The 13,473-nt window shown below is 45.0% G+C and overlaps 1 protein-coding gene across 3 annotated transcripts in view; it reads left to right on the top strand.

Annotated features, from left to right (window-relative positions):
- Positions 1-1,393: 1,393 nt before the first annotated feature.
- Positions 1,394-13,473, top strand: part of runx1 (RUNX family transcription factor 1) — a 36,657-nt gene continuing 24,577 nt past the window's right edge. For 2 of the 3 annotated variants that reach the window (XM_027018506.2, XM_027018508.2), the window contains exons 1-2: positions 1,426-1,546; positions 1,704-1,862. In XM_027018506.2, coding sequence (XP_026874307.1) covers positions 1,468-1,546; positions 1,704-1,862 — 238 coding nt within the window. In that variant the 5' untranslated portion in view covers positions 1,426-1,467. The other variant, XM_027018510.2, reaches the window with a different exon arrangement.

Consider the following 13,473-nt stretch of genomic DNA (forward strand, 5'->3'; position numbering starts at 1 on the left):
CAATTTACATTACACATGATAAACATTTTTGTCAGGCCCACAAGAGCTAGCATCCGTGACTCCAGCAGCCCCTCTGTCTTCAAGAGGCTCCGTGGCCTAAAGCATGTCTGTGTCTGAAACCCGAGAGGGTGAAGCAGCAGCTGGCCGCGCAACGCTAACGTGAGCCGCAGGACTCCGCCCCCACCCACGCTCGACTCCAGCACCCAAATTGCCGTGCGGAAAAGCGAGCGCAGGTGTGGGTGTGTTTGGCATGTGCTGGAGGCGTGGTGCAGGTGGAGGGGTGCACGGGTACGTTACAGGTCGGGGGCGTAAGAGGAACGGACCCAGGTGTCTGAGAGCGACATAATAGGGTTTGAGGGTTTGGAGGAGGCGTTGTTGAACGTGCCGTCCTCTGCCCAAAATTAAACATCCACAATGGCTTACTATTTCGCATATCAGACTGTGTTCCTGTTTGAGCAGTACTCAGATATGCACTGGTCTGAAAGGGAACCTCACATAATAGAGACCCTTGTAGTTCAGTGTACATAACACACAGTGACTGCGTGCAATAAACATACCGTCAGCAAGAAGCAAAAACCTTTTGCTTGCACAAACAAGTGTACGATCATATTCGGAGAGCGTTACTGTAAGTAAACACACTCTTCTTTTCTCTTGCAAAATAAGTAGATGGAACAGATATGAAAAGATGACATGTAAATTCTGAGACACTGAAGCGGTCCAATGATGTGACAGACACAGGGCTAATTGTGTGCTCTCCTGAAGAGAGATTTGCATGGTTAGACTTTGTGTTCAGTGACTCACCTTACGCTGACTGTTTATTACCCATGCGCACGTACCACACTTTAAAGTTTTGGCCACAGCTGCTGCAGCACCTCCATAGATTTACATTCTTTTGCACCATGCCTTCTTGCACAAAAAGAAACCACGTCAATTTCCTGTTGTTGTGTGGAGTGAAAGTGGACAGGTGAGGGCTGGCACACCATGCTACAATGCCAGAGCGTACAACAGAAGAGCCTCTAAACAAAAAGTCAGAATGAAATTTGCTCCACAGGACGACATGTGACCACAGAGGCCCAATGGCGCTTGAGCACTTAGAGTTAGGGTTTTTTGTTTTTTTATATATAGAAGGGAAGAGTTAAACTTGTTGCCTGGCTTGCAAGGAGCATTCTGTGGGCCACCACAACCACAAACCAAAACTGCCACCAGTCACGGCTCCCAGAGCCCTAGAGAAAACGTGAGATAAAGATAGATAGAGGGAAACCAGAAGACCAAAAGAGAACAACTAAAGGAAAAGGAGGGTACTGTACGTATGTGTTGATGTCAGTGTGAATCACCCGGATTACCAAAAGGAAAAAAAAAAAAAGAAGCCACAGCGACACATTTGTGCTCCTTCTCTTTTTTCACAAAGGGTAAGCATCAGTCGATCTCAGTCTGACTGTCCATCACCATCTGCACTGCCTCTGAGCCATGCACAACACGCCAGGACATAACAGCCCTGACAACACAACCGGACAAACCCCGGATGACCATGGGGTTGAGGGTGTGGGTGTGTATTTTGGTGTGTGTGTGTGTGTGTGTGTGTGTGAGAGTGTTGGGGGGGGTTACGATCTAGGGTAGCGTAGAGGAGTTAGACCCTTTCCTGCTTTTATCGCAGGCAAACCTCTTTCACGTGTCGTCAACGTCTGTGCCATTGGTTTTTGTAGGGCAAAGCTCGGAGGTGCTCAAAATTCGGGGCCACGTCAAGTTGGAGCCGCTGGACTCCGGCGAAGAGGAGGACAAAGTTTTTGAGAAGCAGCCTCTCAGCATGGCCTCGAACAGCATCTTCGAAACCTTCACCTCCTACCAGTCTTGCTTCAGCAGGGGTGAGTCAATTGCCAACCTTTAGAATCCTTTTGAGATGGCTGAAACACAAGGGTTACGAATTTATGAAACGAAGAGTTGCCCCCTTGCGTTTTTTTGTCTTACGTCTCCCGACCGCACGCCATGCAAACTAACTTCTGAGCGATATGGAGAAATATATGAGTGAAATTCGTAATTGCTGGTTTGCTGTGTCAGTGGTGTACTGAAATCTCGTGGCTGAATCTGAAAACCACAGGGCTGTGGGTTACTGAGTGTTCCACTGGTTAACCTCACTACACCATCAACGACACAGCAGTCTCTTAACACAGTGGAGTCAAACGTATGCCCTTTGCACTCTTTCTTGGACTACAGTTACTTCAACACAGTGTAAGGCAACAATGTGGTGTGACATGTATCTTAAATACTCATTTGTAAATGTTGCAGCTCAGCTCAAGATGTTATGTCTGAAGTTAATAAATGTTTCATTTGGATTCATATCATTGATACCAGGCCAGTGTTTTACTGTGACATGTCCAGAAGACTGCTAACAGATGTTACGACTGCTTATTTCTATTTAAAAATATTTTTGTTTAGCAGTACAGTTGTGTTTTGACTTCTCTGAGGTCAAAGGGGATGGGTGCAAGAGAGGGAGGCTAAGGACCAAAGGTGCAGTGATACATTCTTTACTAGTGTGTCAGATCCCTCGGACAGACTGCAGACCAGAGAGCTGTCGTCCACACCCAGGCAAAGAGAGGGGGAGCTGGTGTTGGGATTTTATGAAACAGAGACAGAGAACCAGATAGAGAGAGAGACAGAGAGACAGAGAGACAGATGAAGTCATAAACACACCCAGAAATTGGAACGTGGAGCACAGCTGTGACAGGAGCAATACTATATACATAGTAAATGATGATGTGCAAAGATTAGCACCATATAACCCAAACATGTATGTAATGCTGTGTTATTCTTTCTGACAACAGTATCCACATTTTATAGCTTCAACATCTGATGTTCATACAGCCGTTATAATTATATAACCAATTTCTAATATAAGACTATATATAAGCTATAGTCTTTAGTAATAACCAATTGATTTTCTGTAAGAAGGACATCCCTCTTGTTTTACACGGATACTATAGATTTATTGATAGTGTAATCAACAGATTAGGCTTTCTACTGTACTCCTGACAAAACTTCAGTTGTGCTACTTTTCAGCATCACTGAAATCTTTCAGTGCCATGAAAGGGTTTCTGAAGGTACATGGTTTACAAATGTAAATATTCTGACTTGTGTACTGTTAAAATGATGTGGTTCACATTTATCAAGCACAATCTTGCTCTTATGGCAAGGAAATGAGTCCCAGGCACACTGATAAAAACAAAGTCCCAATTTTAGCTCACTGGACTTTCCCTTTGCTATGTCAGGCTATGTGAAATATTTCCAAAATGCCCCTTTCTTAGGTACATTTTTCATCACAATTGACCTATTTAGGCCACAGTATGCAGTTTTGAATTTGTGTTTTTTGTTTATTTGGGTTTTTGATTATTTTCTTTTAGCAATCTTCTTGAATCACTAAATAAAACCCATATTTTTTGCAATCCTTGAAATATCCTTTATATGCCTTTATAGCCTTCAGCTGGAGAGTTGATAAAGATTCCCAATTTTGACAAGGTTGTTTGAGGTTGTTTTAATTGCTTTATTCATTGTCACTGGTGTACATTTATGTCGGTGTTGTTTGGAGGTAGCTTTTCTTGTCTGCATGCTTTCTCTGAAAGATATCTGCAGCCTTGTTTTGGGCTTCCTGGCCCTCCCGTGCGCACACGTTCGCGTGTCTTGCGAGCACTGTCAGTTAACACAGGAAGTTTATCAGTCGCACTCGACTCATGTTCACATGTGTTCAAGAGCGTGCAAGTTTTGGAGGAACATTTCTGGTTCCCACAGACAAGGCACACTGTTCATGACGCCTCACTAGGTGACAGTTGAAGACTTCTGAAACCTGGTGAAGGCCTTTTTGCCTTTTCTTGTCAAGAGATATTGGTTTAGAACCAGATATTGAACTATTGCACACATGCTGATGTGGAGTCCTAAGTCACTAATACATTTTTAGCAACATCATGAGCAGGTATTAAGGACGTCGTTATTCACTATAACTGCATTCCGCTTAGCATCTGCCTTTACACACACACAGTTTGTACATGTATGTGTGTGTGCATGCATGCGTATGTGTGTGTGTGTGTGTGTGTGTGTGTGTGTGCGAGAGAGAGAGAGAGAGAGAGAGAGAGAGAGAGAGAGAGAGAGAGAGAGAGAGTGAAAGATAGAGAGAGAGACCTATCTAAATATGTGCGCGCTAAGTACATATATCCATATTTTCTCAAGGCAGAGGTGCTTGAACATTATGCTCTCACACTGTAATCATTCCACTGGGCATGTGTGCAAATGTGTGGCATGAACACCCACTCTTTTTGCCTATGACTCTTGCATTTGCTGTATTTGTATTTGCCTTGGCATTTGTGGTCTCCCTGCTCCCATAATGACATTCCTGCCATGCATTTTGAAAAGCTTACTGCAAGCCTGTGACTATTCTACGTTCTCCCTAACTGCAAATTCAATGCATCTCATCATGTCCTGTCCTTAAATCTGCTACATGCCCACACCCTTTCTGCCTGGATGTGTGAAAACATGGTTGTTTTGTGTGTTTTTGAAGCCAGTAAGCATGCATCAACTTTTGGTTTGTGCTCTGATGTCACCTTTCTCCAGCCACCCTATAAAGTCCATGAAGACTCAGTTCTAGTCACAGACCCAAGGGAAAGATGTTCTCTTTTATGACCATCAAGTGTAACACTCTTTCAGCCTTTTTTTTAAAACTCATATTTGGGCCATAGCATTCTCTGTAGATTGCTGAATTTGCCCAGTGAGAGGCAGCTTTCTTTAAAATGCCGCATATGTTGGTGATTCACAGAGAAAGACAAGCCCAACACCCAGAGCCACTTCCCACGCTGCTGCATACTCACTTGTTGACACATTTGACTGTTTGACACCTCATCACATTAAGACTTTTTTTTTTTTTTTGGCGGGGGGGTTTGGGGGGAAGAGAGATTCCACTGTAATAACAACATTTACTGGTGTCAACTACAGGTGCAAATACAGGTGATTGGGATTTTGGAGAAGCTTTATGCCACACGGCATCACGCCAGTGCTTTTACAACCATGCAGCACAGCAGGCCACACTGGGCTCCTGGGCAGGCTGGGTTTACCTCCTCACCATCCCTTCCTTCTATTATCAGCCTGCTCCCCAGTTTCCCCCAGGCCTGTCCACTTTCTTTCCTTCCGTCACGCGTCTTCACCTGTTTCCTTCTCCCGACCTCTCTCCATCTTTCCTAGTCCCGGTTTCTGACTCATATATCTGCAGGTGTTTAGCCGAAGGCGATAGCTTTATAAGGCTGTTTTCATGCTCCCCTGGACCGCAGCCGCTTCATGTTGAGGGATTTATGGCTGACTGCAGGCTTCATGGCCTTCGCTGGAGGCTGGAGACCACGGACCCACGTCCCAGTGGCCAAATGCCTGCTCGTTGCTGATTCTGGTTATCAGCATCGACAGGCACCCGAGAAGGAAACTGGCCACCCTTCCAGGTCCCCACAAATACAAAAAGAGGCTCATGCAGGCCTATAATTCCTTCATTCGTCCCTTTGCCCGGGGGTGGTCAGTTGGAGATCCAGTGCAACTCGTGCACTAAGTGGATTCAAGCAATGCCCATAACTCACCCGATGTGTGTTATGGGAACGGGGTCTGGATGGCACCAGCAGTCATTTATTTTAGCACCCTACATGCCATGCTAGCCCTTCATTAAGCACACTTATACATAGCAACACCATCTACCATCCGCCCATGATCTGGGCCATGCAGCCAATGCTCGACTAACTGTAATCCTTCTATGCTGCACCCTCCAGAGATCTTTCTGCACCATAGAATCCCTTAATACCTGATCTACCTTAACGTAGACTCAATAAATGCTGATGTCACTATAACAGACTCCGGAGCCAGTAGGAACCATGGTGCAGGTCAGCGCCCAGGGATCTATCGAGTTTCCTGTCGTGCCGGGCCCAGAGCAGTGCTCCGACTCAATGGATTTTTTGCCCTCCGGCGGCCCGCATCTTTTATAGGGAGCCGGTGACTCGTGGGCTTCACAGCTGCTGATATTGAGCCTGATGTCCTGCAGACAGGATGGCAGGCCACTATTGAGCCCCAGCGTCGGACAGCCGCCGGATGGTTGGGGGGGGGGGTAGGGAGGGAGTGGCGCCAACCACTGGGCCGTTAGGCTCCAAGAACGCAGATAAAGGTGCTCAGATGTGAGCCAGGGACATGGAGCTAGAGGCTGGCTCATGGTGGCCAGGACTACCGGGTGAGGAATGTGGGAACAAAGTTTTACTTTTATTTAAATAGATCAGTGTACTTGAGGTACAGAGCTTCTATTTTGCACGGACGACCTGGCAGATGGTCTCCTGTGACTTCAAGCACTGTGTAAACTCCCAAGACACCATATCATACATCATTTGTGTTATAGATTATGCACAAATGTATGGAAATTGGCACCTTGAGTGGGATTGTTTTATTAAAAGTTATTTTTGAGCACAAACTGTTCCTTTAAAAAGCTATTGCTAAATATTACTGAAAATATTCAAAATTTTTATTTAAGAATTTTGTTTAAAAATATTATTTTGTTTATTTTGTTTAAAAATATTTTAAACTTCATCACATCCTTAAAATATGCATGTTTAAAAACACACACACACACACACACACACACACACACAAAAGTGCTACAATTAACTGTTCACATCACACCACATTAGCCACTCAGCTGACTGACCAATGATCTAGCTAAACCTCATATCAGACTCCCTCATCAGGCTCCAGCAGGCTACAGCTTTTATTGTTCCAAGCTTTTGTTTTCCATTTGGCTTCTGCTGCCAGCCTTTGGCAAAGCTGGTTTTCTCTGACAATGCACTGCTGCAACAAAACGACTGGAAAGCAACTCATAGATGTGTGGCTATTATGTACAGCTTCAGTGTGTATGGCCTTCTCTACATGTCCTACAGGGAATCCATTGGAGCAGACCTGTTTGGCAGCAGTTACTATCGCTCATTTTAAAGCACTAGTAGTGTACTTTGAGCTTCATCTGTGTGTGTGGGGGGGGGTGCACAACACTGTATACGTTTACACATGGTGCTTCCTCTACTCCAACCCCACCCAACTGAAGAACAAATTAAAAATGAGGTGGAAATTGGAGTCTGCCATTTAAAAGAAGTAAAGACAATGAACTGTAGTGCTATTATACCAGTGGACGTCAAGCTGCATGTGATTCTCCCTTCTGACTCTCTGCTACACTCGTTCTTTTCAGTCAGGCGCATAGTGACATCTTGCCATGCCATAGTTTATAAGGAAGCTTCCAAGTTTTCTGGAAAATCTGTAAAAAAAAACAAAACATGTTGCATGCACATGCACTGTTCATACAGACACGGAACCCATCAAAGTCCCAGACCCCCCCCACCTCACCACCCTCCACCTCACCCTACCTCAACCCAGCATGCACTAGCTGCTTGTAGCATTCACTAATTAAGGAGGCAAGGTCATTAGCAGAAGCAGGAGGTGCAGTGAATAGCTTCAACAAATGAGTGCATGTGTCAAACTCTGTGCTGTAGGGCCTGTATGCAGTAACGCATATGATTCAACTTGGAAAATAACTATTAAGCCCACCACGAACTGGAGTGGGAGAAGAATGCTGAACACTGAGAGCCATGCATGCTGACACTCCAGCCTTTCATGGGCATCTATAACAGCCCTCTATGACTATATTGGCCCTGTATGTTGGGCTCAGCACAGTATATGACCCTAACATAAAGGCTTTGCTCAGCTTGTGACAAAGATTATATCCATGTTATTACACATGTTATTCATCTACTGCACCTTTGACATTTAGATTCGCTTTGTGTGATTATTTGGTTTTTTATGCAAATGAAGAATGTGCTTCAGGTACTCAAACTGGTGCAGCATCTGGTTCCAGTGTCTTCATCGCTACATGAGTGTATAAACTGGTTGACAGTCATTGAGCAGCTTGCTAGGTAATTAAACTGTTTGATGCGAGAATACGTTTAATGTTAATGTGTAACATGAGCATGTCCTGTATACATCCCTTCCTGTATGCAAGCGAGAAGCCAGAGCTCATCCCACACTGTGGTCTGCTCCTCGTCCCTAGCATGTTCACCCTGGGCCCCTCAAAAGTGCGGGAACAAAGTGAAACACACAATGCCGACCAGAAGCTTTTGCTGGTGTGGATAAGAGATTGTGAACTCGAACACCCCACAACCCCCAGCCCACACCTCAACCACCCCCACACCCCCATCAGCCTCCACCTTCCTGTCAGCCGGATTACATCGTTTTGTCGAAAAACAACTGTATCGCTGTGAGTTGCAACCTTCCCGGGTTTCTATTTTAACACCCAAACCTGGTGTGCTCTTTACAAGAAAATGAAACAGAAAAAAACAAAACAGAATAGGACTTGCTTTGCGGCACTGACAGGAAAAGGGTTACTGCTGCAAGGTGCAGGCGTGCCTCATGTTCTCGCTCTCTCGCCTTCCTCTCCTCTCAGCAGTAATGAGCATACAGGAAATGTGCAAAAGGATCACTCGCATGTAAACCCCCTTTTCTGATTGCGAGCGCCCCAGCACCGGTGTCCATGCACACACCATCTGCACCACAGCCACTGCGACACTTTGAGAGATCAAATGGCTGAGAGCCTTTTTAGTAGTGATGGTGGGGTAGGTTTGTGTTTGGTACCAACTTCAGTTCAGCATGATATCGTTAGCAGCGGCCAGCCTGCGGTAACGGAGCGGTGACTGTGGCTAGCTAAGCAGCCGCAGTTCCTCACCAACATGCAAAGTAGCCTAACCATAGGCTTATTCATCCGCATGCAGGCAAGCACAACGTGAGCTTACGTGCACACACATACAAATATGCAGACTTTATTCAGACTTCTGATCTGGAAAGCATTTCATGTACAATGATAAAATTCTTTATAGATCATCTGAATAATTTTGACTCTCCATGAGTAACTCCACACACCTACTCTCAAAGGACACATTAGGACCACTCTAGTACTGTTAAATGATTGACAGCATTGAGCACTTTCTTGTGTGTGTGTGTGTGTGTGTGTGTGTGTGTGTTTAAATGTCACAAGGAACACGTCAGTTGAGGCCAGACTGAAAGTTCCTAACGGTATCCTTACAGCTGTGGTTTCCTTCCTCCTCAGTATCAGCTAACGCAAGAGGACAAAAAAAACTGCACAAAATATTTTAAAAAAAGCTTTACTGCCAAATTTTGATCATAAAGACAGCTGTCTTTAAAACATCAGAGAACTACTCAGAGTTTACTGATAAAGCATGTTGATACCCAAAATAAATTATTCACCAGCTTTATGTTGTAGGATAGACATCTCCCATCTGAGAATATGATCAATGCCATTTTAGATACAAACAGAGGGCAATTATGGAATAAAGCTTTCTCTTTTCATAGCACTAATTTGTTTCAGATATTATTTCATTCTTGATCCTGTGCTCCTGTATATCTAAAATGTTTCCTTTATTCTTTCAAACCCACTTGTACTTCTGTTTGCGTGCATAGTTCCAACAACTTTTAAATCTATCTCTTAGTACTTCAAACTAATACTGAGTACTCTCTTACACCATCTCTTTCTGAAATCATCAGAATTTCTGATTTTGTTTGTCTCCTCTCTTTTCCGCTCCCTCTGTCTCTCATTAATGCTGCCACCCATGTGCATGTCGCAGGTGTGGTAACCAGCCCCTGTGTCACTCATTACATGTCCGTTTGTAGTCGACGTGCGGCCCTCTGCGCCATGAGAACATCTCTCTCTCTTTCTCTCTCTCTCTCCCCCCCCCATAGCCCCTACATCTGCTTGAGTAATCATGTCGGTGCAATTCAGCTCATCTTGCCCCACCTCCTTGGCATAGTTAGTGCCACCTGTTTCCAGCGCCGTCATACAGGCGCCTGGCATCACTGTAGGGTCGGGGGGTGGGGGGTATGGAAGGGGCATTCTATGGTGAGCTATGCTTAGTCAGAGAACCACCATGGACTGTCGCTGAGCGAGTGGCTATGATATGCACTGTGTCACATTCACCTGCTGTCCAGCCAAAGGACAGAGCTGGGTCATGCCCCTAGGCTAATGTCGGCGAGTCTTGGAACACACGTTGGGTTCATGGGCACCGGTGCAAACATTTGCGTATGTTGATTCAGACTGGTGCCAGAGTTTCATTAGATGGTCTGGGGGAAGGAGACAAAAAGCCAGTGAGAAATGCATCAAAGTAAAAAAGCACATGGGGTAAAACGTCTGTCTGTCTGTTTCCTCGTCCAGCTTCAGGGTCTCTCCCTGTGGTGTCTCAGTGTCTTTCTTCGTCTCCCCACTGCCTCTCATCTCCAACCACCCACACAAAAACACAGAGCAGTCATGATCATCAGCTTCATCATCATACAACATTTGCGTTCCGGATGAACAAGACAGCCATTGTTGTCAGGCGGCACTCGACGGAGGGAATTTTCGCCCTACAGGGACCACTTGTTCCACCACAGGCATGAAAACTCACACCATGCTGTCTGGTCTTGAGAGAAACATTGCTTCCCTCTTTATCATTTTACTAATGGCTGTCACCTCACTCCACACACATTAAGATGAGCAAGAGCATAGTTTATTTTGCGACTCAACCAGTATCATCACAACACGGGTGAAATGCTCCAGGAGAGGTTTTGTAGTCTCTTATTAAAGTCTGAACTAAATTACAGTGCCATTGGGCTTTCCCACACGAAGAGCACCTGATAGTCTTGCACTACTCCCATTGACTACGGCAAAGCAGGATTAGATGTATACAAAAGCTACAGACATTTGTCACCACCATTGTTAACTTCCTATTATAATTCACAGAGGTGCAACAATGTAAGAAGAGGAAGTAGTCAGATTTAAAGTTTAACTTTGCAGGTGTACAAAACAAGTGATACTATTACATGTACAGTTAAGACTGGCTGGTACTTAAGTTAATTCTCACTGAAATTCTTTTTGTAGGACTGGATTTCATTTGAGGCCAGAAAGCCTATCAGAAAATTTAGAAGAAAATTCTGAAATTTTTGTAGCAACTTTTCTTTACGTCCCAAAAGGCCACAAAACTGACAGTTTTGTAATAAGTAATAAACAAAACATAAATATGAGAATATAAAATATATAAAATATACACCAGTGCAGACCATACATCTCCCTCCTGGTGGGCCTGATGTAAATTGTGGGCCTTACTGAAAATGCATGGAAGAAAATGTCACACTCACTGCTGGGATTCTCGGCTCTGCCTGGCTCCTCCCGCATCTCAGCCCAGCCTCTCCTCCCCTTCCCTGACTCCGCCCCCTCTCCCCACTACTAAACCCCACCCACACCCCTCCCCAAGGGGGACCGAGCCATGTGGCGCCTTGGCCTGAGATCTGAGAGGCGCGGCCACTGCGCTTCACCCGTGTGACATCTGTGGCACACTGAGGAGAATCTCTAATAAAACTCTCATTTCCGGCTCATCCATTCTCCCTGAAGGCTGCATGTTCACTCCTGCTCTCATTCCCCCTCCAGAGTGAGGCCGCTGCTCTCTCGCTCTCTTCCTTTCCCAATATTCCTCGCTGGCCCCTGGTGATGGCAGAGTCTCAGACGGGTCAGTGGGAAGCTTGATTGGGAGTAACTGCCATTGCTGTTGCGGGTACACCGACATGCTGTAGTCTTCCTCACTGGGACCAAGCTGCCTAGTGTAGATCGGGCACTTGGAGGGTACGCCTGGACCCTACCAGTGGCAGACTGCAGATATTGATTTGCGTTTCATAGAGCATGAATAGACTGGCGTAGACAGAGATAGGGACAGAGAAGGTGGGTGTTTCCATTGATTGTACAGCGTCTCTTGGTTGGAGTCTCTTTGTTCCTACCTCAGATTGTAACCGAATGCGCTCATCGCTCGACAACCAAAGGTTTGTCTGGTTTCTTATAGACCCAAATGATGCTGTCTGTGGTTACCGGTTAATCTGGGTACTGCAGCCTAGTTTGCTAGCAGGAAAGACAAAGGCTTCTTGTTCTATTGTCAAAAGAGCAAAAGAAATCCCCAAACAAGGGTACCAAGAGCCTCTGGAGGAAAAAATAACAATATGCCACTTTCCGTCATGTTTTCTTAGATGTAATTATCATTATTTGCACGTCTGGTTCTTGGGTTTTATTGTTTTGCTGCTTTTGAATGAGCCGCTAAGGAGGCTACATGCTATGCTAGCATACACCACTGACCTATTATAGAATATATGAACTGTTATTCCAGGCAGTGCCTGTGTCTTCAGTCCCCATGCTCTTCCTGGGCCCATGTGCACATGTCATAAATGTCAGTGAGACAGCAAAGGCTTTTATTACATGTATACATGTCAATATACATGTATATATACATGTCTACTGTCCAGTGATCCTGTGGTTGACTTAATCATTCTAGTCTATTTTGGGCATATACAACTTCTCCACCTGAGGTTTTTGCACACTGAGACATTATAGAGTTAAAGGCAGTAGGATTTCGAAATAAAGAAAAACAGGAATTTGACAATGAAGTCTATTTATGCCTGCACAGTTCTATATTTTATTCTGTTACTTTCAGTAGAAATATGTGCTAATGGTGATCACTGGGGACATTCCTGAATTCTGCCAATGGTTCAAAGTGCATGCAGTTCCAACCATGCTCCACTCTGTTGCCAGCACCACACCATGCTGTGAAACCACAAAGGAAATGGTATTATATGTCTGATGCTATGAAGGTTTAGGGCTTGATTTTGGGCCACTTCCCCCAACCACAGAACCTCAGTAATGGATAAACTGATGCAAGGGCAAACCCAAAGGGAACTCCTGTGGACTTTGTCAGCGCAGTTGAAGAGGCTGAGATGCAGAGTTCTGGGCAGATACTCCTTCTTACATTGGGCCTTGTTTGGGAGCTTTCCATTCAATAGCTGTTGATTTATTAATCTGAAGACACTTCTCTATATGTCACCCAATGGAAGAGTGTCCCTGTTTTCCAAGATGTTCTTCCCTGTGGTGGAGTGGAAGTAAAAATGACTGACTGGGCTTGCTGGCACTGAGAAGAGTCCGGGCCATATATGACCTCGGCCCTGGGCCTGGGCCCGGGCCCTCCTGAGTCATTAATTGATTTTGCAGGTGTCTAATTACTTTTTCTTCGAGCATCATTCTTGCGCCAAATTGAGCATATCCCATGTGATGGCCTAGATTTGCACGGAAGCCAGGCCACAAATGCACAAGGTCTTTGTTTGTCATCAAATGCAGAAGAGCCATGAAGTATAAAAGCTGTTTGCACGCACCATCTAGATTTGCCTGCTTAGTTTTCCTTCCTCAAATCTGTTTCATTAAAGCAGCCAACAGTTTAGAACAGTTGCTGACATGGTGTGTTGCTTGCCATACACCAACAGGGCATACTGCAAAATTCACTGCAAATCCCAAGGTTTCTGATCTCCAATGCCAGTAAAAGAAAGTAGAAGGAGCCAGTTTTTCACTGAACAAAG

This window comes from Electrophorus electricus, chromosome 16, assembly GCF_013358815.1.
Source record: "Electrophorus electricus isolate fEleEle1 chromosome 16, fEleEle1.pri, whole genome shotgun sequence".
In the NCBI taxonomy this organism is placed as follows: Eukaryota; Metazoa; Chordata; class Actinopteri; order Gymnotiformes; family Gymnotidae; genus Electrophorus; species Electrophorus electricus.